This window comes from Aspergillus pseudoviridinutans (assembly GCF_018340605.1).
Source record: "Aspergillus pseudoviridinutans IFM 55266 DNA, scaffold_5, whole genome shotgun sequence".
Classification (NCBI taxonomy): domain Eukaryota; kingdom Fungi; phylum Ascomycota; class Eurotiomycetes; order Eurotiales; family Aspergillaceae; genus Aspergillus; species Aspergillus pseudoviridinutans.
In genome coordinates, this window is record NW_025091285.1 from 816,941 (window position 1) to 843,974 (window position 27,034).

A 27,034-nucleotide genomic window follows, 5' to 3' on the forward strand; every position below is an offset into this window, starting at 1 on the left:
CCCAGGGTACTTTTCCATCTTTGCGACGGATTTACCCTCACAGAGGCTAATCAGTGCCACTATGGTAAGCCTTGTAACAGTCCCCAGAGCTAGACCCAGCCTCGAGGGCTTGATAAAAAGCATGGGATATCCTAAAATGGTAAAGTAGCTTTAACGGGCTCCAATCCGATCTCATCAACTGAAAGTGATCCAGACACGTGCATGACCACCCGACGCGTCGAAACCACCAAAACAATCCCCAATCAGTGACGCGAGCCAGATGGGGAGAAGTACTAATGAACCAGAGAAGATCCTCTGTGTCCTAGCTAGCAACTCCCTTCCTAAGGTAGTGAAGATCATGATCCTATGAATCATTGCGCCATTTATCTCTCTGCACCCCATCCCTGAAGACGCGTTCTACATTTCATATAACCAAACAGACCTCGCTAACTACGCGTACGAGAGACTTCAACGATTATTGATTATACACAATAATCCCACATCATTTTAAAACAAGTAACTCCGTGCACTCCTTTGTGCAAGGAAAAAAGCCTTGTCCTTCCGTCTGTTTTTCTTCATCTCGCCGCATCTGAAGTGTCTGGATCCGATACAACACAACGATGCCACGTCCACCAACAAAGCGCAATCGTCTCACATCGCGACGTGTCCGGGCTTCGCCCAAGGTATCTCAGAAAACCAAGGATCCCGAAACCAAGAGTACTGCCAACAATTCAGGACCACTACAGGGAACCGAGAATGACAAGAGGCTGGAGGCACAGCCGGCACTTAGTGTCGATGATATCAAATTCGCACGACAATTGAGGGGTCAGACACCCGTGACCAAGAAGCAAGAACAGGCAATTGAGTCCTCGCCTATGGGGGAACGTGGAGCTACGGGCAGCCGGCCACCCACGAGAGCTCGAGGCTATTCATCTACGCTATCAGTTGGCAGACGAGGGGCTGATATGAGCTCCAAAATACCTGGCACTCCAGGATTCGAGACTTCGATATTGAGCAATTTTAGGAGACGACCTCGGCAAGCTAGTATTCTCCAGATGATGCAGGCAGATGACGGATCTTCTGATTTTGGAGACCTTGACGATGATGATTTTCTTGGTGGACTGAGCCCAGAGGATGAGTCAACTCCCCTGAATGTTTCCAGAGGAAAATCCCTCGTTATTAGACATGCATCTTCCTCGCCTCTTTCCGACCGTTCGCACCCGTCCAGCGGAGGATCGCGCAAGCGCAAGCGCGCCGGGGAGGAGCTTCAAGTTCCTCAGTCACCTTTGGACGTCGTGGAAGACTCACTTGCTGGCTCAATAAGCCCTGGGGTTGGTGATGAAGAGCGTGGCACCCCTCGTGAGGCTTCACACCACTTGGCAAACTCGAAAGTATTGAATCGGACGGTGGCATCACCGTTGAGCAGCAGCCCAGTGTCAAGTCCCCAGCGTAGCCACTCAACGTTGATGGCTGCCGAACCACCCGCAGACTCGCTAGAGCATACGAAAGGCCGTAACACAGGAGAATTGAGTGGAAAGCTCACTGTGTCCACCGCAAGTCTACAAGACAGATTGCTTCCTCGGCGACGTCGTAAACATCGCAGACACCATGGAGTACCCGATCATGTACTTCTTGATGACGAAAGCGAAGAGKACTATTCTATCGACCAGGATGAAGATGAGTTGTCATACTTGCCCACTAGGGTGCCAGCGCGAGCACAACAACGGCGAAAGGACAAGCCAAAGCCACTGGAGATTGTTCCCACCAAGCACAGGAAGCAAGGTGCAGTCACAGCTCTAAATGGTGAAGCCATGAGTCCAACTAAGTCTTCTGCACATACGAACTTAGCTGCGATGAAGGGCTCGAGGCAAAAGAGAGCTGATGCTCCACAAAGAAATCAGACTGCTGATGTCGACAAGGAGAACCAAGCAATCGAGTTGTCCTCGCCTCTGTCCTCACCACTCGACACGGATGCATTCGATCTAGAATCATCGCCGGTGCCAATACCAGCTAATAATTACCTGAGCGAGGAGCTCAGATTGCAAGCCAAGAAATTTGAGGAGGTTGACAGATGGGAGATGGAATTTGAGGATGTGGTAACGTCAGGCAGTCAAACCAGCCCATGCAGGTGAATGTATAGCTTGTCTATCAGAACGGTGAATAGCTCTGTTGCTCTTATGAAAGATATTGCATGAAGATATACAATAGACCCGATAGTCTACCTAATGTCTCGACCACGGAATACTGGTTCTCAAATTATTGCCCGTTCTGTACTCGATAACAGGGTTACTCCGACCTTCGAATTACGATTTGGATAGTACCTCATTCGGAGAGCCTATACCGACGTTAACCGGCCTGGGCCCCGCATAGCAAGACCCCGCAACAGCCGATTAGCGAGCAGGTTTGAGATTCAATTCTGATATGGGCCACGTCCCACCGGAGAGATATATAGGACAAAGGCTTCAGTTCTTTCTCACTTGTTTTATTAACTAGCGTCAAAGCGTGATGGCTACGGTAGATACAATTCTCGCGGGCAAGTATCCGGCGAAAGCGCATGCGCGCCGTGTGGCCGAACGTCTCCAGTCTCTCAGAAATGGTTGTCCTGGAATCGTCTACCTGGAGGCTCAGAAAACTCGATTGATTGAAGACAATGACGAGCCAGTTCCTTTTAGGTACGAAATCACGTTTTATTCTGACCTCCGCAGCAGTTGAAAAGATAGACCTGACATATCGCATTCAATATTAGACAACGCCGACCATTCTTCTACCTATCCGGATGTCTGTTACCGGACTCTTCTCTGGTCTACGATATGAGTGCGGACCAACTTACTCTGTTCATTCCTCCAGTTGACCCAGAGGATGTGATCTGGTCCGGTCTTCCCATGTCTACCGAGGAGGCTCAGAACCAATACGACGTCGACCGCGTGTTGGTGACAACTGAACTCAATAGCACGCTCGCATCAATTGCGTCCAGCCATGACGGCAAGGCTATTGCTTTTACCATTGCTGATCAGGTCTCCGAAAGCACACAATTTCACGGCTTTTCTGATGTGAACCCGTCCGTGCTGAAGGGAGTTATTGAGCAGTCTCGAGTGGTCAAGGATGAGTACGAAGTCGCGTTGCTGAGAAAAGCAAATGATATTTCTGCCAAGGCGCACATTGCAGCTATTAAGGCGTCTCAAACTGCCGTGAACGAGCGTGAAATTGAGGGTGCTTTTATTGCAACTTGTATCGCTAATGGCGCTCGAGAGCAGTCCTATCACCCTATCGTCGCTTGCGGCGAGAATGGTGCCACTCTTCACTATGGGAAGAATGATGATACACTGATCGACCCTGTGACAAATCAAAAGAAACGCAATGTGCTTATTGATGCCGGTGGAGAGTACCGCACCTACTGTGCAGACATCACTCGCGTCATTCCCGTAGGCGGGAAATTCACTGCAGAAACGCGGCAGATCTACGACATTGTCCTGCAAATGCAGACAGAATGTATTGCAATGCTTAAGGAAGGCGTTCAGTGGGAGGATGTGCATGCCCATGCCCACCGTGTTGCAATTCGAGGCCTCCTTAAGCTAGGCATTCTGCGAGGCGCCGAGGACGAGATTTTCGAAAAGAGAGTCAGTGTCGCGTTTTTCCCGCATGGTCTCGGACATTATCTGGGAATGGACACTCATGATACCGGCGGCAACCCAAATTACGCGGATAAGGATACCATGTTCCGGTACCTTCGCGTCAGAGGTCGTTTGCCTGCGGGCTCGGTGATCACCGTCGAGCCAGGCGTAAGTTGGGGTATTTCCATGTTCCCTAGACTGATCCACTGACGCCCGCTGCGACTATAGGTATATTTCTGCCGGTTTATCATTGAACCTTACATCAGGTCCCCCGAGTCAAACAAATACATCGATACCAACGTCCTCGAGCGTTATTGGAGCGTGGGGGGTGTCCGCATTGAAGACAACGTTCTTGTGACCAAGGACGGATACGATAATCTAACCACGGCGCCAAAGGCTGTTGATGAAATAGAGACACTAGCTGTCTCCTAAGCGTTTTGCCTGCAATGATAGTAGTGCTGTTAGTTGGTAGCTGCCACAAGCTCTTCACGAGAACCCATTCTTGTCTCGACATTGTATTGTTTATATTGTACTGAACAGGTAGCTATGGGTAATGTAAAAGAGAAGAAGAAAAGGTGAGTACACTCGAGTCCTTTTTTACACAGATGCAGATACAATCGCCAAAATACTGGACAATAGGTAACGTAGGATATTCGATAGGTCACCTCAAGAGGGGATGCCATCTAGATACCGCTCCTGAGACGTTTCCTACCACTGCCTTTGATGCCCGATTCTGTCTCTGCTCGATCCTGGGCACGCTTCTCTTTTTGGTCAAGAACAAGACTGAGTACATCAAAGCAGAACTCAGGCACTTCAAGACACAGCTTCTTGAACTCATCTTCAGCCTCGTGGCGCAGCACATGGCTTCTGGTGGCCCAGAAGGAGGCAACCGGCTTCCGAATAGTGACATCGTCGACCGGTGTGTGTGTGTAGACATAACGCGCGTACGCGATTTCTCCGTGAGAGGTACTGTTGATACGGTGGATCTTCGAGTGTGCCAGACTCTTGAGCGCAGGCACGCCAAGCTTCTCTGCTAGAGTGTAGACACGCGCATGTTTCAACAATAGCTCACCACTATCATCCAGTTCCCCTACAACGTCTTGCTCCACGGATAGATCGGCGGGGGATGCGGAGTAGTCATGGGTATATTGGAACTGTAGGAAGCAACCGAATGCCTCGACGTTCTCGTCAGGAAGCTCAATACGCCGCTGCATGCCAGATATTGTATTAGTAAAAGCATCCAGAATACTGCTCAGGAAGAAGCTAGCGCGTACCGGACCTGATTCGCTGAATGCGGCGACAGCCTGCGCAAGGAATGGCGATTCCAACAACAAGCTCTGGTGCGCTGTTAACGAAGTCTTGTGCTCGTTCTTCCCGACAACGAGTTCCACAATAGGCGACGTCAGGTAGCTAAGGGATGTGAGCCGTGCGTGCGCCAGCTGGGTTTGCATTGTTGAAGCTTCCCGAAGATATGAGCTTACTCGAGAAAATGAAGGCCCGGCTTCTTCTTGGGAGGTTGCGGCGCTTCTGTTGGTGCTGAACTTGCTGGCTGCGAGTCAGGCAGAGAAATATCCTGTTGTCTCGCATCTGCTTGGAATTCATTCACCGCGCCCTGCTGAGTCTCATTCATATCCACATCGGGAGTCTCAGTGTTTAGGGTGCTCTCAGGAGCCTGAGCGACCTCCGGCGCGCCTACCTGAACTCGGGGGCTATCCATTGGAGCTACTTCATGAAGCGAAGGTAGTAATGACGTTCAAATCAAGAACTGATTATATATGTTAGGGAAGTACAAAGGGCACATATAGTTACACAGTGAGTGTCAATTGACGATAGATGCGCGGTGAGTGGGAAAAGTATTGACAGCTAGATCATGTTCTGGGAGCTCGATTGTACATGTGGATTACCCGTAGGTAAAGCGTACAGAATACCTTTCTACCCCAAGCTTCTATTATTACCTGAGCATGTCAGGACTTCCGTTAGTTTCGCGATGCATTTGTGCTGACCTAACTTCTCCAAATATTAATTAGACATACAGAATAGAGATAATGCACGAGACTTGAGAACTTACTTGAGAACCTTGGTTGACACGCGTTTGACATATGTCTGTTTTACCTCGACCGGCGCGCTGCTGCAACGAACACCTGAGCTACCTTCGGTGGCACGTAGGCAGACGTACTAAAGGCAAATACAGTGATACACGGCGTAGCTACAAAGTCCTTTAACAATAATAGTAATATAGCATAGCTACGAGAAACGACACACTTTATTTGTGAATGATAAAGTATTGAGTGTGTACACATAGGTATGGCATCATCAGATACCTGCCAGCATTACTCTCCAAAGACATCGAGAGGCGAGGAGATCATAGAGAGACAGATTCAAAGATGAAGTTTGCTATCTATTTCTACCCTACCTCATCCTTTTCAATTCCCTCAATCTCTCTATCTTTCCATGGATATTACTGTACGTAACGGGAATACATGAATTTTTTCCACCTTCCGCATGTGGCCGCGTCCGGATATAACCTCCCGTCAAATGTCCACTGTCAGTTGATCGATTCAGGTAAGGTATCCATAAGAACCCAGGGAATCCTTTATGATTGGTGTGCCTCGCTTTCAGCTTCGGCAGCTAAGCTTCTCGCGAAGCTACATCTGCACTGGTTCAAGACCAACATTCATCTCTGACGTTCAAGCCAGGTGGACTTTACGGTTTTCTCTCAGTCAAAGACGTAACATGGCGGCCGTTGTCAACCCCCCCAGGGATCCAAATACCCTGAGCAATTACAATAATTGGGTGTCTACTCATATTACCGCAAATTTCGACATCCTTTTTGATCAGAGGAAGCTTGCTGGAAATGTGATCCATCAGTTCCGTTCTACCACCCATGGCGAGTCCAAACATATCATCCTGGACACCAACCATCTTGATATTGGTGGTGTGAGAGTCAACGGACAGCCATCCGAGTGGGAGTTTCTTCCTCGACTGGAACCATACGGCACCCCTCTGAAAATCAAGCTCGATCAAGGCGTGAAGCTCAATGACACTATTGAGGTCGACGTATGTTGCCGTAATCTCCATTCTTGGGCGATATATGTCCCGGTCTAATGAGTTCTAGATATCCGTCAAGACCACTGAGAAGTGTACTGCTCTTCAGTGGCTGACACCTGCTCAAACATCGAATAAGAAGCACCCTTATATGTGTAAGTCAAATCGCTCCATTGGCGGACTTTTCCTGAAAAAAGATTCAAACGAGCTACGCAAGAATCCTGGATGTAGCACATGAGTCTAGCAGAGGAACGAACAGATGTTGACATGAGCTCTTTTCAGTCTCCCAGTGCCAGGCTATACACGCCCGGTCCATCTTTCCCTGTCAAGATACGCCAGATGTCAAGTGTACGCTGGACTTCAACATCACTTCGCCTCTTCCGGTGATTGCCAGCGGACTCCCCGTTCGAAGCTCGTTTGAGGCTCCGAAGTCCGATGGTAAGACCTTATACAAGTTCCACCAGAAGGTCCCAATCCCAAGTTATCTTTTCGCGTTAGCTAGCGGGTGAGTCATTTCCTCTTCCCACCCCCCAACAACAAAACCCAACTTACTTGTTCCGCTCTTCCTTTACGATTTTGCCACTCGTTGGAACTACTCGGCGAATTTCATCTGACATAAGGCCTTAAGTGATATATCTGAAGCCCCAATCGGACCCCGCAGCGTCGTGGCGACTAGTCCCGACAAGCTCAGCGAATGTCAATGGGAGCTCGAAGCAGATACGGAGAAATTTATCAATGCAATCGAGGTGTGTCTGAATGACCGAACGAAGCTAGATATTTGACTGACTTGCGCACAGAAAATTGTTTACCCTTACGTTTGGGGAGAATATAATGTATTGATTCTGCCCCCGAGTTTTCCATACGGGGGAATGGAAAATCCAATCTTTACATTCGCCACCCCCAGTATTATCTCAAAGGTATTGCATTGACTCTTCATTACTTCGGAGGCGCTTTGACAGTTCTAATCTACTGCGCAGGATCGGGAAAATATCGACGTTATTGCTCACGAGCTTGCGCATAGCTGGAGCGGTAACCTTGTCACCAATGCCTCGTGGGAGCATTTCTGGTTGAATGAAGGCTGGACTACTTACCTGGAGAGGCGGGTAAGTCTCCTTCCTTGGACTTCTAGAAGGTAGACGTATTAATTGTTGCTAACCGCACGAAGATCGTAGCTGCAGTGTGAGTATTCTTCTGCCTAGCGTTCTGGCTCCTCGTCACTAACGGTTGTAGCCACGGCGAGCCTTATCGTCATTTCTCGGCCATCATTGGGTGGAAGGCTCTCACAGACTCTGTAGAGCATTTCGGTCATGAGCATGACTTCACCAAACTTATCACCAACCTGAAGGGCATGGACCCGGATGACGCTTTCTCAAGCATTCCGTACGAAAAGGGATTCAACTTTCTGTTCCACCTAGAGAATCTGGTTGGAAAGAGCAAGTTTGATCTATTCATCCCTCACGTATGTTGACAGGCCTGCCTTGACAAGGACATTCCGCTAACCATGTTCAGTACTTCAATAAATACAAGGGAAAATCACTTGACTCCTATGAATTCAAGAGCACAATCTTGGATTTCTTCAAGGATGATTCGGAAGCCTCGACAGCACTCAACGAGCTTGACTGGGATAGATGGTTCTATGCCCCTGGACTGCCTCCAAAGCCAGATTTCGACACGTCGCTTGTTGATGTTGTCTATGATCTAGCTAAAAAGTGGCTATCTTTGCCTGACTCTTCCTTCAAGCCTCAGCCAGAGGATATCCGAGGCTTGACCGCGAATCAAGTCGTGGTTTTCTTGGAACAGATTCTCGTATCCGAGCGTCAGCTCACCCCTGAATTGTCTAAGCTGATGGGTGAAATATATGGACTTGCCGGGAGCCAGAATATCGAGGTGGCCAACCTGTACTTCCAAGTGGGTCTGCAGGCAGGCGATGCAAGTGTGCTTGAACCGACAGCAGACCTACTCGGCAAGATTGGTCGAATGAAATTTGTCCGACCCTTGTAAGCTATTCCTACAGATGCTGCTTTCGAGCAAGTCGTCCTGAAGCTAACCTTGGGTGCAGGTATCGGAAATTGGCAAAGTTTGACCGTAAGCGCGCAATCGAGACGTTTGAAAAGCATAGGGATTTCTACCATCCTATTTGCCGTGCCATGGTTGAAAAGGACCTTTTCGGTAAGAAAGACGAATAAAGCGAGGTGTAACACTGGTCACTTTACGCATGTTCTCCTTCATCCGGTAATTTCAGTCACTCGACTCAGGAGAGGCACAGAATTTACCTCGAAAACGTCTGGCGAGCGTGACTTTTGCAAAATCAGCATGGCCGTACCTAACTTCTTCGGCCATCAACAGCCGAACTGGTGTTGTGGCAGAACAGCTGAAGAGACAATGGTATGAGTACATCACGACTTTTTATAAAATAGATGATGGAGAACAGTGTATGTTCTTGAGTTAGGAAGAGTGGTTAGTCTTAAGACTCAGGATGTGCATAGTCCTGGTTTGCATTCGAACAAATACACGGAGGTTTGATTTACATGGTCATCGCTTCCCATCGACCAACTGCTTATCCAATTCCGAATAACCAAAGATGCCAGGCTTTCCACCGGGCCTGGGGCCGATATGTAGAATTAGATCGGCCTCGTTGATTTGGGAGAGCTCCGATATAACGCGGCGCATATATGCAACAACCCGTGCTACCTTAGTCCAATCCATATCTTCACCATGCGGCCCGGTGTGGCTTGCCTTCCAGAGATTTCTCCACACAGCAGCCCCTAGCACGGCGTCGCCTTTCACCAGGCCTTCGTCGTACGCAGCAAGGACGCCTCGCCATTGAATAAAAAGATCTTTGAGAAACTTGTTCCGGATAGCGCGACTTGTCAGACCATGAAGAACATCCATGCGATGCTCCGCATTATGTGAGAAGTGGTCTATCAAGTGCCGGGAGTATGTTTGCAGGCTTTCATATGACGGCAAAGCGCGCAGTCGGACGGTGAGAAGGTACATGTGCAGAAAAGTAACCTGCGACCAAGTCGAGAAGGTTGGAACCAATCCCAAATCTGGACGAATTTAAGTCAGCCCCCCGCGGCTGTGATAGAAAACGAGCGCACTAGACTTTCAAGTCCAGTACATACCTTCGTACCACCACCCCTCTCCAACTCCAAGGTCCTCCCCGGCTTCAGTTTTGGGAACTTGAGCCCCTTTCTGGGATAATTGAGGAATGCTGTAGTCGGCTTGACTGGAACAAACCTCAAATAATTTCTGTGTCATGCCGTATGCGACATATGTTTCCGCAGCCGTTCCAGGACGAGGCATTATAGCCCTTGATAATCGTGAAGAGGCCCGCCAATTTGGGACTGAACCCAAAGTCTGCTGGGCCAAACGGGCATTGCGGTTCGGATGGGCCGGAGAGCGCAAGGGCACAAGGCCTGGAGATACACGTTGCGATGCGATAGGCGCAGATATGTATAACGATCGTCGAAGACTTGGGGGCGAAATTACGGGCAGGTTGAGTGCATGCGCCTACAGTTCGTTCCACGGTCAGTCTGGCAATTTTTCAGAGTCGACTTCGGAAAATTGTGCTGCAGCATACTTGAGATTGTGGACACTCCGATTTGCTTAGTGCTCGGACCCAAGTCAGACTCAAACTTTTGGAAGGCATTTTTGATCGAAAAAATCCGGCCAATATAATTCGCTCAATGGCTGGCATATATGCGTCGGGATGAAGCTCGTTCTGAGTAGAGACTGATGATGTGTGGAGCGCGGGAGCTCTGTTTGCACTGTTTGCTCAATATTGACTACCTCACCGACGCAGACAGACCCAATAGAATTTCCCGCCCGCTAGTCTAGATCATTCGTGACTACGATGACATACAAAGCCCGCCTTTGAATTTGTAATCATCAACAGTAAAGACACTTCGCAAGTTGTCTGTTTTGTTGAAGCAGGGGTTCAAGTACCTTTAACTGGTTGTGAGTCTCTCCTGGGAGACAGTGGATGAGCCGTTACTATGGCGGAGGCCGCTCAGAAAGAGGAGTTCGAGGGAGCGCGAAGTGATGTCGATCAACTCAACCATCCTGCCACGGCGGCCAATAGGTAGTTGCACAGGTTCTATAGTGCTTTGTGCTATGCATCCAGAATCACTCTTTCCAAGCGCTTTTCTATGAGGGGGAGAATCTCAGAGAGCCTGTTTGGGTCTCTCATGATTGCCGGTACATCGTCTCTCGTCGTCGCTAGAGACTGTAAAAATATCGTCAATAGGCTGATCTCTCATGGGGACAGATGAGTCATTTAGAGCACAATACCTGGCGGACTGTTTCGTAATCGCATTCCCTAGATTGATATTCTCTAATGGCCTCCTTACTCTCGAAGTCGACGTATAATCTGGTATCTCGAAGCCGGAAGAGTACGTTATCGAGCCTCATGAAAAATCTTGAGAGTAGGAGAAGTCTGTCTGGCATTACGCGAATCTTGCAGGACAGCATAGCAATGCCGTTGTCAGCCAGTTCATCTTCATACAGGATGACCTCATCAAAGAACAGTATCGGATCTGGGCGCTTCAGTAACTCGATAGGTATAGGCTTCGTCGTTGCCTCAAAAGGCCGACTGTCGGGATGGACAGTGCCCATATAATCTGTGGTGTAGGACCAATCAAACGGTTTGACAACGTCTTTGATACCTTCATGGGCTCTCTCCCTGTTTCGTGTTAGGTAGATTAGGGTCGGCCGCACCATACGGAGGTGGCTTACCTGCTCTTCTGCCATTCTTTTGAATGTGCGACTCTGAGCATAGAGGTGCCCGTCTTGTCTACACGATCCAGCGCGTCAAATGCATTGAAAGTAATGCCCCAATCCTTCTTTTCAGATTCGATGGTGATATAGTTATCGCCGAAGATCATTTCCGGTGGCGCAATGCCCAACCTTTTCGTCATCTGCTCAATTGGCTCTGCTTTCAAAATAGGAAGCTTCTGAGTGATTATTCTGAATCCTTTCACCGAAATAACATTGGGCCTCTGAAGCTCTGGCGAAACTGCGGAGGCATTCATAGCAGATGCGGAGCCTGCTGAGGCCATTCTCTTGTTTCTTTCAGGTACCAAAAATTGAAATTTGATTGTTGAACACCTGCAAATCAGCACCTCAGTATCCGCTTACAAGAGGTGTATATTTCTGTCATCCATTTAAACACGCCGCTAAATCGAACGATATATATTCAACTTCGTCGCCAATAATAGATACCCCGCGGTGTCGGAGAAAGAGGCGGTCCGATCCGTTGCTGTGGTGATGTGTCAAAGGAGCATAACTAGATAAACAAGTGGATGGTTGGATGTTCCTCTTCTCTTTCTCACACGACTCCCGACTACTATTTATTATTTGACACTTCGGATCTTTCATTATCAGTTCAATTATGATTGCATAAACCGTTAGGGCTCCTCTGAATCGCACGGTCTTACTTGCTTCTCCTCTTCCCAAAGCAGTTGATAATCTCATCCCAAGATTCTCATGGCTACCAAGGCGCTAGAGGCTCGTTTTGAGCACCTCTCTGTCAAAGATGATGTTGATCCTGGGAAGAATGGCAGCACATACCCAAAGCACAAGGTAAATCTCTTGCCATGGTCTTTGGGGAGAGGGGAACAGCCTGCTAATCCGGCTTGACAGGGCTCTTTGTCGACAGCGGTATCCCTCTCAGGCCTCGGAGCCGCTGGGCAGTTTAACAGTGGCTCAAGTCGGTCAACCTTGTTGAAGCTTGCCTTGCAAAACACAAATGAGAACAAAGTGAATGCGATGCACGCCGGCTCGTCCCCTCTCAAAGGAGCTCAGGGCACGTTGCCGCACCGTGACACAGATGAGAATGGAGAACCGCGACACACAACACCATTATACGAGCAGCCGGGCCCCAAGAAATTACATCTGGGAATGTTTGAGATTGGCAAGCCCTTGGGAAAGGGAAAATTTGGTAGAGTTTACCTGGCCAAAGAGCGATCGTCCGGCTTCGTTTGTGCTCTTAAAGTTCTGCACAAATCCGAGCTGCAGCAGGGCGGAGTGCAGAAGCAAGTTAGACGCGAGATTGAGATACAGAGCAACCTACGTCATCCCAATGTTCTCAGACTTTACGGCCACTTCCATGACAGCAAGCGGATATTCTTGATCCTGGAGTTCGCCGGCCGAGGAGAGTTGTACAAGCACCTCCGAAAGGAGCATCGCTTTCCCGAGTGGAAGGCAGCCCAATATATTGCCCAGATGGCTGCCGCGTTGAAGTACTTGCATAAGAAGCACGTTATGCATCGCGACATCAAACCGGAGAACATACTTGTGGGAATCCACGGGGAAATCAAGATCAGTGACTTTGGGTGGAGTGTCCATGCTCCCAATAACAGAAGGCAGACGATGTGTGGGACGCTGGACTATCTTCCTCCCGAAATGCTCAAGCCCAACTCACAAGACAACTACTACAGCGAAAAGGTTGACTTATGGAGCTTGGGCGTGTTGACTTACGAATTTTTGGTTGGGGAAGCGCCCTTTGAAGACACTCCCGTCATGACGCAAAGACGAATTGCGAGGGCGGATATGACGGTGCCTTCATTTGTCAGTCCTGAGGCAAAGGATCTTATCAAGAGAGTATGCCAATCCTACTGCTCGAGGCGAGTACACTTGCTAACATTCCAACAGTTGCTCGTTCTAGACCCAGACAAGCGTATTTCCCTTGATGAGATCCAGCGACATCCCTGGATCCTTAAACATTGCTTGAAGGATGACCGGGTCACGAAACGGAGTTCTGGTTCTTCAAAGGAAGTTAAAGCATGATGGTTAGACCCATGCATTTCTGGAGTTGCGGTGTTGTACCTCCTTTCCTTGCCAGTCAGTTCATTTCAGCCTGTGTGTATGGAGTTGGAAGGTGCTTTGTGTTCTTTTTTTGTTTTTTTTTTTTTTTTTCCTTCAAGATCTGAACCAACACGGCTCTTAGCTCGGCGTCATCTGGTATCTTCTATTTGTAACCTCCGGAACTTGAGTATAATACATTGCAAAGCGCAGATTTCATGCACAAAATCAGACAGGCAGGGTAGGCTTGACGTATCTTCATAAGAAAACCACAAGTCTCAACGATAAATCTCATCGAAGGGCCTCGTGTCTCTGAAACAGCTGTCCCAAACCTCATTGACCACTTTCTCCGCATGGGCTTCATCCTTGCACCCAGGTCTAGCCCTTACTGACAAGACGGCCCTTCTTCTTACACACTCCTGATGTTGTTGCGTGAACTTCCACTGACCACGTCTGAAGAATTCTCGCGCCCACCTGCACTCACCACTAAGTGAGCTTGCTCGGATCTGCAATAAGTCAGTTAATGCTGGCTTGGGTCTCGCGAGAGAGCTCAATACCTCTGTGCAAGCTGCATGCCTCAGATTATCCGTCCAGTCCACCTTAAATCTTAGGTGGTCATATGCATGGACCATCTCATGTGCCATTGTGTCCTCCAGGTGCCCCTGGTCCTTCATCTCGTTCGCGCAAAGCAAGATGCCATATTCTGGATCAAAGCCCCCAGCCTTTCTGCTAGTACAGCGACGGCAATAGATATTGTGACTGGAAAGATCCCCCCCTAGCTGTCGAATGTTGTCGCTCAAAAACCGTATGATCGGACCTGGACAAGCATATGTTTGTCAGCCAATTTCCATAGAGACCCAGTTCAGTGGAGCTGATGACAAGTGGATAAACATGGACAGCAATTCAGTGGGAAGTAATCATGAAACTTCGAGGAGTTCTGAACTCACTGTACTGTAATAGGTAGTCTCTTTGATCTTCGCAGCGCTTGCAATCTGCGGCTTCATTGCGGATATCTCGTGCGATCCGGAACTGTTCCTTTCCCTCATCCGTCATCTTTCCCGTCAAGATGGCGAATATATTGCGCCATTGGGTCCATGTATCATCTCCAGGTATATATCCACTATCAGACTTGCCGCCGGTAGGAGAAGTTGACCCAGGTTGCGAATCTGACATTTCTCAAGCCAAGTTGCTACTTTCGAAGCTGTATCAGAGATCCGTTATCTACCAGTGGATCTACTTTAGAGCGCGGAAAGAAGAAGATTCGTCAGGGCTCTCCGCATATGCGGTGACGGGCGGCAAAACAAATGGTCCGGAATCGGATTGTTTGAGAGTTTATTAAAGATGAGAAGTGTCATCAGGATTTCAGGCCCAAGAATGATCTGTTGAATTGTTGACTTTCTGGGTCATGGGTGTTCCTAATTGCCTCTGAAAGCCTCCAATAATAGTCGTAACAATGCCGTCGCAGCGTCTCACCATTGTAATAAAACTAGGTGCGGGGATCTGTTTTTTCTCTCATTTCTGGATGATGCTGTATGTTGTTTGAGAATGGCTGACTCACCAGTTGAATAGGGACGAGCTCCATAGTTGATGAGAATACTCATGAGCCCATTCTCTCGATCTTGACCTTAATCGTCGAGACAGCCGCAAAGCTGCATAAGGATGGCCACAATGTAGTCCTCGTTTCTTCTGGAGCTGTTGGCGTTGGTTTGCGGAGGATGGATGTGGGCGAGAGACCGAAATATCTTCCTCGGATACAGGTATAAGCGAACGATTCTCAAATCCGGCAAGGGTAAAGGTTCTGACCGGTTGCATTTTTCAGGCGCTAGCAGCTGTCGGACAATGCAGACTCATGAGCCTGTGGGACGGTTTATTTTCGCACCTTCGACTTCCGGTAGCGCAGATCCTCTTAACCAGGAATGACATTGCGGATGTGAGGACTTATTCACTACAACTGCTGAACCCAAGATATCTAATTTCGGCTTTAGAGAACACAATACATCAATGCTCAAAACACTTTTGCCCAGCTGTTCGATATGGGAGTCATCCCCATCGTTAACGAGAACGATACGCTGGCGGTTTCTGTAAGCATCCCTCTGTTCCTTAAATGATCCATTGATCTGACGAAACTCACAAGGAAATTAAATTCGGTGATAATGACACTTTATCGGCCATAACGGCGGCCATGGTGAAGGCCGATTACCTCTTTTTGATGACAGATGTTGACTGCCTATATACCTCGAACCCACGTCACAACCCGGATGCTAAGCCCATCGAGGTGGTTTCCGACATCTCCTCTCTAGAAGCGGATGTGTCGTCTGCTGGTTCATCTCTCGGAACTGGTGGAATGAGCACAAAGATTGTAGCTGCAAAATTAGCAACCAGTGCTGGAGTGACGACGGTGATTACCAAGAGCTCCAAACCGGGCAATGTTCTGGAGATCGTGAGGTATCTCCAGCAAACGCAACGAGGCATTCCGGCGCAATCTTCAACAGTAGAAGGAGCGCCATTAGAGTCACAATCGCCGCTGTCGCTACCTCTACACACGCGTTTTCTGCCTTCAGACGCGCCAATTCAATCCCGGTCATTCTGGCTGCTGCATGGTCTCAAGCCACATGGAAGTTTGTACATCGACCATGGAGCATATAGCGCTCTTCTAAACAAAGCCAGTCTCCTACCAGCAGGCGTCGTCGGTGTAGACGGCCAATTTGGTCAACAGGAAGCCGTGCGACTGGTTGTTGTTGAGCGGCTCTCGCCCGACTCCCTCAACGGAGACTTCCTCCACCACGGGCAGGAACCCAAGGAGGTTGGCCGCGCACTAGTCAATTACGGTAGCGCTGAGATTGCACGCATTAAGGGTCATAGAAGCACACATATTCAATCCTTGCTGGGATACGCTGATAGCGAATACGTTGCTCTTCGGGAGAATATATCCTTTTTTCGGTCGGACGATTCCCCACGCCAATAGCACCTCGCAACCTTCGAACGATTTCGGCCAATGACAAGGCCTTTTACGCGAAATGGTCTATAAACCGAGTCGACATGGTTCGAATGATTCCTCCTTTTGCACATATCGCCGTGATACCTTTCTGTTTTTACGTTTGAAATTGCATTTTGAGCGACATTCAGCGGCCATCAAGATGAAGTGGACGAATGACGGAGTGTGATTGTGTTTATCAATTCTAGGCTGATTTTATTATAGACCCGAAATAGAAGGATATTCAACAGCGCCAAATTGGCCAATAGGAGGCAGAGCCTCTGGCACCTGTGACTTGGATGTGCTCAAAATGTTATGATATCATGTCTTCTTCGATTTGCTTCGTCAGTCCTTCCATCTTTCCAGTATTCTTTTCATTGCGGCATCGTGGGGATGCGGTGCAGGGGACGCCTAGGGAAAGTGTCTATTAGAAGAAGCACGTTTATTGCAGAGGCCATGCGATAATCCACTTACTGTGTTCTCAACACTGACAACAGAGTACGTTGCAGTTGCAGAGAGCGTAGCTTGCACTGTCGCTGGAGGAAGCCAAGTCGTTGCGATTGTATAGAGACTTGCTGAGAACTGTGGCGCTGGAGCCTTCGTCTTCGCGGGGATAGTGCTCCCGGGTTCCTTGGCCATTGGAGCGTACCTTGTTGGACCGCTCTGCAAAGGGTAGGGTACAGTGTAAGCTGCTTCAACCACTCTCTTTCGTAGATCTTCTTTGACAGCGGATCCTTCAGGATCTGAGAGAGAACGAATCTCTTCCACGAGGTGAGGTGGAAACGACCCGGTCATGTTACTGAGTGTGAAGCGATTTGAGAAATTGATGGCAAAGGCCTCAGGACCAGATGCAACCATCTTCAAGAAACTGCAGGTTATTGAACTGCGTCAGTACGGGACGACAAATGCAGTGGCTTTAAACAAACAAGAAAGGCCAAGGTCTTACTATGCGTTGGCTTCATTGCCTCCGACAGCAGGATCGATCTTGATGGAAACCGAATTCCCACGAGCGAATAGACCGTCTTTGATCAGAACAGCTACTTCATGCTATTTGCCCCTCTTTCCGTTAATGGGAACTATGAACTCTCTGTAATGCCCAGAAACTCACCTGGGTATCAGCCGTATCTCCTCCTGCGTAGAGGTAAAGATCATATTGCGACAGTTCCGAAATTCGTGGAGACTGGCCTGACTCGCGCCAATGTGCTGTAACAACGTCGCCAGCCTTGAAATTCGTGCCAATGGTCGGCACGGTGAAGTCAACATCTGCTAATGTACATGGGAGTAGCAGTAAGATGGAGAGGGACAGTAGAATATTCATATTGAGGGTGTAGCTCTCATTCAGTGCACAATAATCTAAAAGCAGCTGGATAGCTAGAGATCTAAGTAAGGTCTAAATCCACTGAGCAAATCAATAAACAAGAGGCAGACCTCATCCCTGCATGCCGGAGGTATGTGACCATCTATGTGACCCCTTGTAGAGAGGTATATAGTTCTGATACATGCCGGTCTCCTTATCGATAAGTCTCTAATCGATAAGAAACCGTTCATTGCCGAAACCTAACAACTAAGGCATCAAGTCCAATGGAAATGCGGTGGCGCCATGATTACTCAAAAGAACCCGCTGTTGTTGGCAACAAGCTAGAGATCCGACCATTCTGCAATACGCATAGCTCGAAACTTGCTCTATGTCGAGGATGGTGCGCATTTTGACCTGATACTATTCCTCATGATTTTTTAGTGGTTTGATCATTGTTTCCTCAAACAATCATCGTTGATACTATTCCTCTTAAATAAGCATCCATAAGCAGAGATGGCACACCACGGAGACTGGGGTCTGGCTGAGCGGATTTTCACCAGCCTTTTGGACGGTAATCTCGTCGCTATTGTAGTCACAACTCTCATCGCTTTTGGATTGCCCGTTCTGTTGCATTTCATCTTCTACCGGTCCGTTGCGTCTCCGCCATTGAGCAATTTCCTGCTTCTCGGACCTAGCGGCGCAGGAAAAACCGCATTGTTGTCATTGGTAAGATCAGCATTTTCGAAATGGCTTCGCAGTTTCGTGCGAACGCTACTTTCAATCGACAGTCATTGATGTTACTTGATAGCTTGAAAGCAAGACATCTCGATTGTCTAAAGCGACCCAAATCACGCACACTTCTCAAACGTCTACCTCAGCCATCGTCAGCCTCCCTGCCTCAGTGCCGACTGCATCAAATCGCTACCGCTCCGTCAATGATTATTCCGTGAAGGATGTCTCTAGAAATCCTGTTAGATATCGTTTGAAGGATACGCCTGGCCATGGGAAACTACGGGAGGCCCACGGCCTTTCAGAACTGGTGTCAATGGCAACTGCGAAAGACAAGAAATTAAAGCTGCGCGGTGCCATTTTTATGGTAGACACTGCAGCTTTGACAGATGAAGACACGCTGAGAGACACCGCATCCTATTTGCACGATGTTCTTCTCGCTCTTCAGAAACGCGCATTGAAGAAAGGCAAATCTTCCGCCCAGGTAGCATCGGAAATCCCTGTTCTCGTGGCCGCCAACAAACAAGACCTATTCACCGCCTTGCCGCCGGGCTCTGTTCGTGAAAAACTGGAAACCGAAATCGATAGGATCCGGAAATCCAAGAGCAAGGGGCTCATGAATGCCAGCGAGGACACTGGTACAGTTGAGGACGAAGATGATACCTTGGGCAGCATCGATGCGCAGGATACTTTCAGCTTCAAACTACTAGAAGACGAAGTTGGTGTGAAAGTCGACGTCGTTGGCGGAGCTGTAAAAGGCGACGAGGAGGGCAATACTGGAGCCGGTGTGAGGAGATGGGAGGAATGGATTGGACAATGCCTATGAATGCTGGTTCATGAATGTGGGGCTTGACTCTCCCGGCCTCTCTAACAGACTGAAAATCTTTTTGGGAAAGTATATAAGTAGCTGGTGGGCAACCTACGGTCCCTCCAGTGAGATCCACCCGGACGATAGGAGTGCTTCATTTGGCAGGACTATAGAAAGACTCCTCGCAAAAAATTGGGTTATGGGCCATTGTGGCTCTAGATGCCATTGGACGAACCCAAGCCAGCCTCGCTCTGCCAGTTTGAACCTAGAGTCTCTGTCGCTCGGGCATTTATCCAGTCCTAAATAGAGGACAAGTTATGTGAGAAGATTATCGAGTTGACAGTAGCGGAAAGTATCTCAGCACACAGGACTCACCCAAAGTTCGTGAGCAAGCTTCATATCGGCAGCAATCGGAGTTGTTTTACAAGGTGTTGCAATAGGTATGAAGTAATGGCCACGCGTTCCAGTCTCTCGAATCGCTTGGCTCGCAGCTAGATAAATGGCTGTTGCAGCACCGTCTTGCGTGCTCTGTCCAATCAGTGAGAACAAGCGTCTCAATATAGAGCCTCCTATTTTTCCAAAGTAGCCATCCCAGGAATTCCACTGCTCGGTGACGATATTTCCTGGAAAGAATACATTGGCGTAGATGTGCCTATCTGCGGGGTCCGTCCCCTGTTCGAGCCGACGGGCAAGTTCTCTTGTGAAGAGAATGTTACCTAGCTTGGACCGAGCGTAACGCCATAGCCCGTCGACCATTGCAAGCTTGGGGCGATTTGGAGATGTGAGCAAATTCAGATCTAGTTTGCGGCAGAATGAATGGAATGATGAACTGGTGACGACTATCCGGGCCTCCTCTGCCTTGCCCTGGTTTATTGTGCGTCTCAGAAGAGGAAGCAGGAGGGTCACCAAAACCTGATGGCCAACGCAATTAATAGCAAATATGATCTCGATATTCTGAGGTGACCTTTTGTATTGAGGTGCCACGCCCATTCCTTTTGCCAGGCTTCAGCATACGAAAGCGGTTGAGCAGTCGAGAGAAACAGCTTACCCGCATTGCATATCAAGATGTCCAGTCTGTCTGTCTTAGCTATAATCTCTTCCGCTGCATCCTTTACGGATTTGATGTCTCCCAGATCGCACTGGACGAGTTCCATCCTGTCGTCATTCTCGCTGAGGACTATGCCATGGCGCTGACGCCAGCTCTCTTGTGCTCTGAGATACTTGCTTTTGCTTCGCGCTATAATGTAGACTTTCCTAACATTGTGCAAGAGTAACTGTGCGACAATTTCTGGACCAATTATTAGGATGGAATGATTGAATGAGTACTCATATGCTACCCATCGGTGTAGGAATTTGCTACCCACCTTCCCCTATGCCAGCTTGGCCTCCCTGTGAAGCGAGAGTCATCAGCATTCATCACCTTACAGATCCATCACTAAGATTGCTATCCATTCTTCAAGACGAGTACATACTCACCGTCACCACAGCTACCTTCCCATCCAAAGGAGGCGTGTCCTGTAAAGAGAAGTTTCGGTATGTAAAGAACCCCGACATCTTACACAAGTGCTTTGTTTAAGCTCAAAGCTCGTCTGAGTCTAGGAAGGGAATAACAAAGGTCGCAAATGGGATAAAAATTCCTTTCATCCTCCCAGAATTTCGCGCCATGCCATGTTTCGACGTTAACGCATGACGTCGAAGAGTGTCTGAAGACAAAGAACAACCGATGCGGGGATATACGTCAGGGTGTCCGCATCAATGCGATTAGAACCGAATTGAAGCAATGTGAGCCTACGAATCAGTGACCACTGCAAAGAGGTAAAAATCAGGGGTCCGAGATTCAGTCATTGGTTGATTCAATGCGTGTATTCAAATTCGAAATAACCTAATTAACTCCGTACCCTGCCCCCATGATCGTGTTGAACCCAATCTATGGATGAATGTCTCTATATAATCGAATGCACACTGATATCGCAAATTCATGAGAGATGAGGTTGAGCTCCCTAAAGCAAACGACTCATCCTAATGATACGCATAGTTGTGACGTGGAAACCTCGTAAGAAAAAGGAACGGGACCGTATTAAGAAGAGTCCTCATTGTGATGGAGCATCCAGGTGAGCAAATCGACCTTGGTCGCAACCGCTAGGGGCCTCATCGTTCCATGCTCGTCCCTCTCAGTGACAATGGCGGCGCTGTTCCATTCAAAGAAACGGTTGAGGACGCTCAGAGGAGTGTCCATAGTAATTTCCATGAACTTGCGATTTTTGGCTTGTGGCCGTAAGACATCAGCTCCGTTCTGTTGGTCGCCACTGAGCTTGGAATCTGCCAGACCGAGGTCCCTAGGATCGGTGACGACCTCTGAGATCTTGCTGAAGTCGAACATGACATCTGCGACCAAGCTCTTCTTCGTGGCGCGTCCGTGGGTCAGTCGACTGAGGACATTTCCCAAAGTGACCAGTCCAACAAGCTTCTTTCCAGAGGGTGCAAGGACGGGAAGTTGATCGAATCCTCTATCGCGCATAATCTCGATAGCAGTCTCACACGGGATGTTGGACCAGACGGTTGTGATGGGCTTCAGTCTTAAGGATTTAACCTTCGCTCCAGCGAACTCATCCTTTGGTGCTTGTGGTTGCACACTCTGCGACACCAATGTAGTTTCGGAGGATAACGAGGGCAGCAGATCATTTGCGGCAAGCCAGTCGTCGTCGGCAAACTATGACCTGTCAGATTTGACCAATAGAAATATCCAAGGGCTGGATTGATACCTTTGTGAGATAACTCCTGATACTATCAGGCAGAATCACAACCACTACATCGTCTTTGCTGAAGGTGTGATCTTTTGCGGCCTGTGCCAGCGCTGCGATCGCGCTTCCACTGCTCCCACCAACAAGAAGACCTTCCTCGGCGATCAATCGCCGAGCGTATTGGAATGACTCCCTGTCCCCAGTCTTGTACCACTTATCCACGGCACTCTGGTCGAGCACTTGCGGAATGAAATCATACCCGATACCTTCAACCTTATAGGGCTCATTTTCATGCTCCTTGTTCAGAGCGGCCGGAACAGCGAGAATAGAACCATGAGGATCAGCCGCAATGACCTTCACATTGGGGTTGTGCTTCTTCAGGCCTCGCGCCAGCCCAGTAATAGTGCCGCCGGTTCCCGCACCTGCGACGATAGCACTGATTTGGCCGTTAGTTTGAGCCCAGACCTCTTCCGCGGTGCCGAGCTCGTGTGCCAATGGATTATTCACGTTTCCATATTGGTCTAGGATATGCGCATTGGGGATCTCCTTCTCGAGACGTTTGGCGACGCCGATATGGGACTCGGGGGAGTCGTAGGCAGCCTCGTTAGGCGTACGGATAATGGTAGCGTTTAAAGCCCGTAGTACGGACACTTTCTCAGCAGACATTTTCTCGGGCAGTGTGATAATAGTCTTGTAGCCTTTGAGGATTATGAGATTCGTAATCTACCAACAAGGACAAAAGGGAGAAGGACCAACCTTTGACGGCAGCAACAAGAGCTAATCCAATACCGCTGAAGACAACGTAGAATTTTTAGACCATGTTCCGAACTATCACGGAGAGAAAAGGAGGTAAAGAAAACGGCGCAACTAACGTGTTACCGCTGGTAGGTTCAATCAGGGTATCACCAGGCTTGATGCGCCCCGATTTCTCCGCCTCTTCGATCATGCGCAAGGCGATTCTGTCCTTCACGCTACCTCCGGCATTGAAGTATTCCAACTTCGCATATACAGTCGCTTCAATTCCAAGGCTCTGTGGTACGCGATTTAAGCGCACAAGTGGAGTATTGCCGATGTGTTGAGTGATCGTATCGAGGGCCACTGGAGGGACGGCCGGGGACGTTTTGGACGACATTGTATGAATGATAGGCCTCAGGAAGGCCAGAGAAAAACCAGAATATCAGGCCTCAATTAATTCAAGTGAGAGAAGTTTATGAGAAGCCAAACAAACCGTATCTGATTGAATTCCGAATAGAGAGTGAGGAAAAGCAGATGTGCGCAGGATGAGAAAAAATCGCGTAAGAAGAAAGCTCCCCCCTCCCGACGATAGCCGCCTGTCGCCGCCTCCGGCGATATTTTAGGATTATGGTGTTATCAATTGAACTTATTGCTCTTATTTAGTCTACTCCGTATGGGAGTCGATTTGATGGTAGATTCATTGGGAAGTATCATTTATATAGGTCCTCGACTCAGCCTCAACCCCAGAGCTCGATAGAACAAGTACATTATTGGTTGTGCGCTACTCAAGGATTCTCAACTACGACGTGGACGTAAAGGTCCTGAAGGCAGGGTGTTGTCGGAGTTTTTCAGAGAATGAAGCTCGTATGATTTGGTTCAGAGCTTGAGATGTCCGACGATAGCGTTGATGTACCTACCACCAGTCGAACGCAGTGTCCATGATCTACAGAGCGGTAGATACGGGGACAGTTGGTTCCCTTAATGGACCCTGGGGACCCTGAGTGCCTGACCTATCCGGGAGTAGTAACGATCTCTGGTTGCAGCGTCCCAAATGGAATTATGGCACTTCCAGATGGGTCACGGTATATTCAATCTGCTCCCCCTATGCATGACCGACATTCTTAATATGAAATACGTCAGGCTGATGAGGTCAATTGGGACAGCACACCTCGAACTGCTTACCACACTCGGGTACTCACTCCGTACGGAGTACCACTGCTAAATCAACCTGCGACACTTGGAACGGATGCAATGCAACTTCTTCTGGTAATTTTCATGCCGTGAATACCTAAGAGTAAAGGTATCAGGTACGTACCGTCGTACCTAGAAGAACGAAGATTGAGCTCGGATTCTTGAATTGGTAAATACTTCGTGGTCAATGTAGATAGGATGACGAAGATAGAACCAAGTTGCAGTGGCTGTGCATGATATATCCACATTCCTGTTCTTCCCTACTAGAGGCTGGCCCAAGTATCCAGGTAATTAATAGTGACCATCCATGGTACAGGCACCCTTAAGGTAGGTCCTATCTACTTGGGTACTGGTAAAACATAGCGCGGAATACAGGGGATATTCATCATGATGATAATAACAACAAGATTTTGTAGGATACATCTAACATTTGCTATGTAGCTTTATGAACTCTTCTGCTGTCTTTTGTTACAGCAGCTTGCAGAACCGCCGAGCGAAGTGTATGGCAATAGCGGCTGGGACAAAAGGCCAAAGGACGTTGACCAGCATCGAAAGTGTCCAGGTACTTTTGAAGCATACCGCGAAAAAGTGGCCTGGATTATGAAGAGAGTCAAAGCCTGGTACCACCAGTAAATTATATTGAACGACGAAGACAGCTCAACAACCCCTTTTCCAGCCAAGAGAAAGAAGTAAACAATCATGATATCTGGTCTAAGCCCCTTTTGAGGTCGATAGCTTCATTTGCCAAGCCCTCTTGCAGCTTTGAATGCCAGCAGTTGGGTTGTCCTCCGTAAATCAAAATGAAACTTGATACCCACTCACTCCTGCTGCTGTTACCAAGCGTCGTCAATAGGTTACCTTATCTTCGTTCGTCTCTCCGGCCAGTCAAAGCTCAGCCAGCCATTGTGATTAGTACTTATTATTTACCTTGCAACCAGAGGAGGAAAATCCTGCTGCAAGACCACAATGCCAGCTCACCCTAGGATCTGTTTTGGCATGATATCAATAACTCCATTCCTGGGTTGTCAAAGATATCTATTTTCGGAAATATTTCTTTACGTACTATCCTCAACTTGATTCAAAGTGAGGGTCACTGTGAAGAACCATTTTCTGTCAGGAACACTCCTAGCTTGAGCGGTACCATAATTTACCATTGGAGCACTATAATATCAACTTATGTTGAAGGCCATTTATCTTGCTTGAGGTGCCCAATTCAACTTCGCTTGCTTCGTTTTTCATATTTTCCCTCCTTCTTGTTTACCTGTCCTCGCTCATTATTCCATCCGTCACACAGATCAAGCAAAGAATAGCGCTCACTCTGGGAAGAATCGTCTGATCCGCATAAAGCTATTGAGAAATTCCCCTTTTGAAGTTGCTTCAGAGTGAGTGAGCGTGGGCTTCCGTGCATCATCATGGGCGCCAACACGAGATCCTCATTTCAGAACGAACGGGTACAGCAAGATATAAACAACGGGGACCTAAGGTCGGAGCATTTCCAACCAGCATGGTCGTCGCAGGATCAGTCCATACTTCCTACACATAACGAGAAGAGTGCTCGCCGCAATGGAATAGTTCGAGTTGACTCCGCTGGTGAGAGTGGCCGCAGTGGGTTTCATCCAGGCCACTTTTTCGCGGTATGCTTCAAAAGTACCTGTACACTTTCGATGCTGGTCAACGTCCTTTGGCCTTTTGTCCCAGCCGCTATTGCCATACACTTCGCTCGGCGGGATCTTCACGTTTGGATTTTCGCTTTGAACTATATTGCCATGGTCCCTTCAGCAAACTTGCTCGGCTTTGCAGGCGGAGAGTTGGCAAAAAAGCTGCCCAAAGTTCTTGGAGTGCTGTTGGAAACTACATTGAGTTCGGTCGTCGAGATCGTGCTCTTCATGGTTTTGATCCACAATGACCAGGGGGGAAACTTAATCCCAGTCATCCAGGCCGCTATCCTGGGCTCGATTCTTGCGAATTTGTTGCTTTGCTTGGGGCTGTGCTTCTTCTTTGGAGGTATTAAACGCCATGAACAGTCGTTTCATGAAGCTGTAAGCGAGGTCGGGTCTGGGCTTCTGCTCGTTGCAGGTTTCGGTCTGTTGATTCCAAGCGCCTTCTACGCGGCCCTAAGCTCGAGTTCAACCAAAGCGATCATCACTCAACAAGCTTTGGATCATTCCACTTTAGTAATCAGTCGATCTACCTCTCTGATTCTTCTCGTCGCCTTTATTATGTAAGCCACTCCGTTCCTGGGCTGCCTTTAAGGATCGACTCCACTTACACAGTTGCATAGGTTTCTGTTCTATAATCTGCATAGTCATCACAGTATTTTCGATGAAGTCCTTGAGAATGACGAGCATTGCGACGAGGATCGAGAGGAAGAACTGCAGCGCACGAAGCTCACTCTGACCGAGTGTCTAGTGGCTATAGCACTTTCACTCACGTTCGTATGCATGTCGGCAGTCTTCTTGGTCGAAGAAATCGAGCACATTGTTGAAAGAGGCGTTTCGGATAATTTTATGGGTCTAATCTTGGTTCCTCTGGTCGAGAAGGCAGCAGAGCATCTGACCGCTATTGACGAAGCCTGGTGAGTTCGACTTGAAGATGTATTCAGCTGCGTCTCCGATAAATTAACATCTGCCAGGGACAATCAGATCAATTTCGCACTCTTCCACTGTCTCGGCCCTTCAATCCAGACAGCTTTGTTGAACGCGCCGCTGGCAGTCATTGTGGGCTGGTGCCTTGACAAAGACATGGGCCTCAACTTCGAAATCTTCATGATCGTCCTCGTCGTCCTGTCAATCTTGGTGGTTGGAAATTTCTTGCGCGATGGAAAGTCCAACTACCTTGAGGGAGGTCTCTGCGTGCTTGTGTATGTCATTATTGCTGTTACAACTTGGTACTATCCCAAAGTGGAAGCCGAGTCGGGCCATCATGCCGAATAATTTATTCAGTCGCGGACATCTTTTGACATATGTTGATTGTTCTTTTCAATCGTGTATCGTTTTGAATAATATATTTAGCGCATGAGCATGCTTGGAGTTGCGGGGTTGTAATAGGATGCTTTTTGAAGCTTTAGATTATCTAGCTGAGTGTTGGAAAGACAGTTTAATTGCATTAATAGCTTTGGTA

At 48.4% G+C, this 27,034-nt stretch overlaps 14 protein-coding genes across 14 annotated transcripts; 7 read left to right on the forward strand and 7 right to left on the reverse strand.

Annotated features, from left to right (window-relative positions):
* Positions 1–599: 599 nt before the first annotated feature.
* On the forward strand, positions 600–2,111 carry Asppvi_007357 (uncharacterized protein; the record flags this gene model as incomplete). The annotated part of the gene is made up of 1 exon (XM_043303244.1): positions 600–2,111. One exon carries the CDS (start codon positions 600–602, stop codon positions 2,109–2,111), a length of 1,512 nt encoding a protein of 503 aa, XP_043159179.1.
* A 373-nt stretch (positions 2,112–2,484) lies between these two features.
* Asppvi_007358 (aminopeptidase P family protein) lies at positions 2,485–4,022 on the forward strand (the record flags this gene model as incomplete). The annotated part of the gene is made up of 3 exons (XM_043303245.1): positions 2,485–2,651; positions 2,726–3,758; positions 3,819–4,022. 3 exons carry the CDS (start codon positions 2,485–2,487, stop codon positions 4,020–4,022), a joined length of 1,404 nt encoding a protein of 467 aa, XP_043159180.1.
* Positions 4,023–4,273: 251 nt separating this feature from the next.
* Positions 4,274–5,307, reverse strand: Asppvi_007359 (uncharacterized protein; the record flags this gene model as incomplete). The annotated part of the gene is made up of 2 exons (XM_043303246.1): positions 4,274–5,000; positions 5,072–5,307. The coding sequence occupies 2 exons, from the start codon at positions 5,305–5,307 to the stop codon at positions 4,274–4,276; spliced, it is 963 nt and encodes a 320-aa protein (XP_043159181.1).
* A 1,016-nt stretch (positions 5,308–6,323) lies between these two features.
* Positions 6,324–8,821, forward strand: Asppvi_007360 (bifunctional aminopeptidase/epoxide hydrolase; the record flags this gene model as incomplete). The annotated part of the gene is made up of 10 exons (XM_043303247.1): positions 6,324–6,647; positions 6,706–6,790; positions 6,918–7,140; positions 7,264–7,381; positions 7,433–7,552; positions 7,613–7,738; positions 7,801–7,814; positions 7,866–8,094; positions 8,145–8,632; positions 8,695–8,821. 10 exons carry the CDS (start codon positions 6,324–6,326, stop codon positions 8,819–8,821), a joined length of 1,854 nt encoding a protein of 617 aa, XP_043159182.1.
* Positions 8,822–9,167: 346 nt separating this feature from the next.
* Positions 9,168–9,941, reverse strand: Asppvi_007361 (uncharacterized protein; the record flags this gene model as incomplete). The annotated part of the gene is made up of 2 exons (XM_043303248.1): positions 9,168–9,685; positions 9,761–9,941. 2 exons carry the CDS (start codon positions 9,939–9,941, stop codon positions 9,168–9,170), a joined length of 699 nt encoding a protein of 232 aa, XP_043159183.1.
* Positions 9,942–10,749: 808 nt separating this feature from the next.
* Asppvi_007362 (TIP41 family protein) lies at positions 10,750–11,695 on the reverse strand (the record flags this gene model as incomplete). Its single annotated transcript, XM_043303249.1, has 3 exons — positions 10,750–10,863; positions 10,929–11,319; positions 11,373–11,695. 3 exons carry the CDS (start codon positions 11,693–11,695, stop codon positions 10,750–10,752), a joined length of 828 nt encoding a protein of 275 aa, XP_043159184.1.
* A 427-nt stretch (positions 11,696–12,122) lies between these two features.
* On the forward strand, positions 12,123–13,424 carry Asppvi_007363 (aurora family serine/threonine-protein kinase; the record flags this gene model as incomplete). The annotated part of the gene is made up of 3 exons (XM_043303250.1): positions 12,123–12,218; positions 12,279–13,238; positions 13,290–13,424. The coding sequence occupies 3 exons, from the start codon at positions 12,123–12,125 to the stop codon at positions 13,422–13,424; spliced, it is 1,191 nt and encodes a 396-aa protein (XP_043159185.1).
* A 293-nt stretch (positions 13,425–13,717) lies between these two features.
* Asppvi_007364 (mitochondrial inner membrane protease ATP23) lies at positions 13,718–14,612 on the reverse strand (the record flags this gene model as incomplete). Its single annotated transcript, XM_043303251.1, has 3 exons — positions 13,718–13,945; positions 13,997–14,256; positions 14,387–14,612. 3 exons carry the CDS (start codon positions 14,610–14,612, stop codon positions 13,718–13,720), a joined length of 714 nt encoding a protein of 237 aa, XP_043159186.1.
* Positions 14,613–14,892: 280 nt separating this feature from the next.
* On the forward strand, positions 14,893–16,404 carry Asppvi_007365 (glutamate 5-kinase; the record flags this gene model as incomplete). The annotated part of the gene is made up of 5 exons (XM_043303252.1): positions 14,893–14,929; positions 15,009–15,196; positions 15,259–15,369; positions 15,425–15,520; positions 15,574–16,404. 5 exons carry the CDS (start codon positions 14,893–14,895, stop codon positions 16,402–16,404), a joined length of 1,263 nt encoding a protein of 420 aa, XP_043159187.1.
* Positions 16,405–16,758: 354 nt separating this feature from the next.
* Positions 16,759–17,731, reverse strand: Asppvi_007366 (putative beta-1,6-glucan biosynthesis protein (Knh1); the record flags this gene model as incomplete). The annotated part of the gene is made up of 4 exons (XM_043303253.1): positions 16,759–16,824; positions 16,888–17,281; positions 17,360–17,460; positions 17,522–17,731. 4 exons carry the CDS (start codon positions 17,729–17,731, stop codon positions 16,759–16,761), a joined length of 771 nt encoding a protein of 256 aa, XP_043159188.1.
* A 492-nt stretch (positions 17,732–18,223) lies between these two features.
* Asppvi_007367 (signal recognition particle receptor subunit beta) lies at positions 18,224–19,265 on the forward strand (the record flags this gene model as incomplete). Its single annotated transcript, XM_043303254.1, has 2 exons — positions 18,224–18,436; positions 18,519–19,265. 2 exons carry the CDS (start codon positions 18,224–18,226, stop codon positions 19,263–19,265), a joined length of 960 nt encoding a protein of 319 aa, XP_043159189.1.
* Positions 19,266–19,462: 197 nt separating this feature from the next.
* Asppvi_007368 (putative short chain dehydrogenase/reductase) lies at positions 19,463–20,801 on the reverse strand (the record flags this gene model as incomplete). The annotated part of the gene is made up of 5 exons (XM_043303255.1): positions 19,463–19,546; positions 19,623–20,239; positions 20,296–20,535; positions 20,612–20,636; positions 20,724–20,801. The coding sequence occupies 5 exons, from the start codon at positions 20,799–20,801 to the stop codon at positions 19,463–19,465; spliced, it is 1,044 nt and encodes a 347-aa protein (XP_043159190.1).
* Positions 20,802–21,324: 523 nt separating this feature from the next.
* On the reverse strand, positions 21,325–23,120 carry Asppvi_007369 (cystathionine beta-synthase CYS4; the record flags this gene model as incomplete). The annotated part of the gene is made up of 4 exons (XM_043303256.1): positions 21,325–21,957; positions 22,010–22,686; positions 22,745–22,779; positions 22,861–23,120. 4 exons carry the CDS (start codon positions 23,118–23,120, stop codon positions 21,325–21,327), a joined length of 1,605 nt encoding a protein of 534 aa, XP_043159191.1.
* Positions 23,121–25,326: 2,206 nt separating this feature from the next.
* Positions 25,327–26,847, forward strand: Asppvi_007370 (hydrogen/calcium exchanger domain-containing protein; the record flags this gene model as incomplete). Its single annotated transcript, XM_043303257.1, has 3 exons — positions 25,327–26,135; positions 26,196–26,489; positions 26,547–26,847. The coding sequence occupies 3 exons, from the start codon at positions 25,327–25,329 to the stop codon at positions 26,845–26,847; spliced, it is 1,404 nt and encodes a 467-aa protein (XP_043159192.1).
* Between the last annotated feature and the right edge of the window lie 187 nt (positions 26,848–27,034).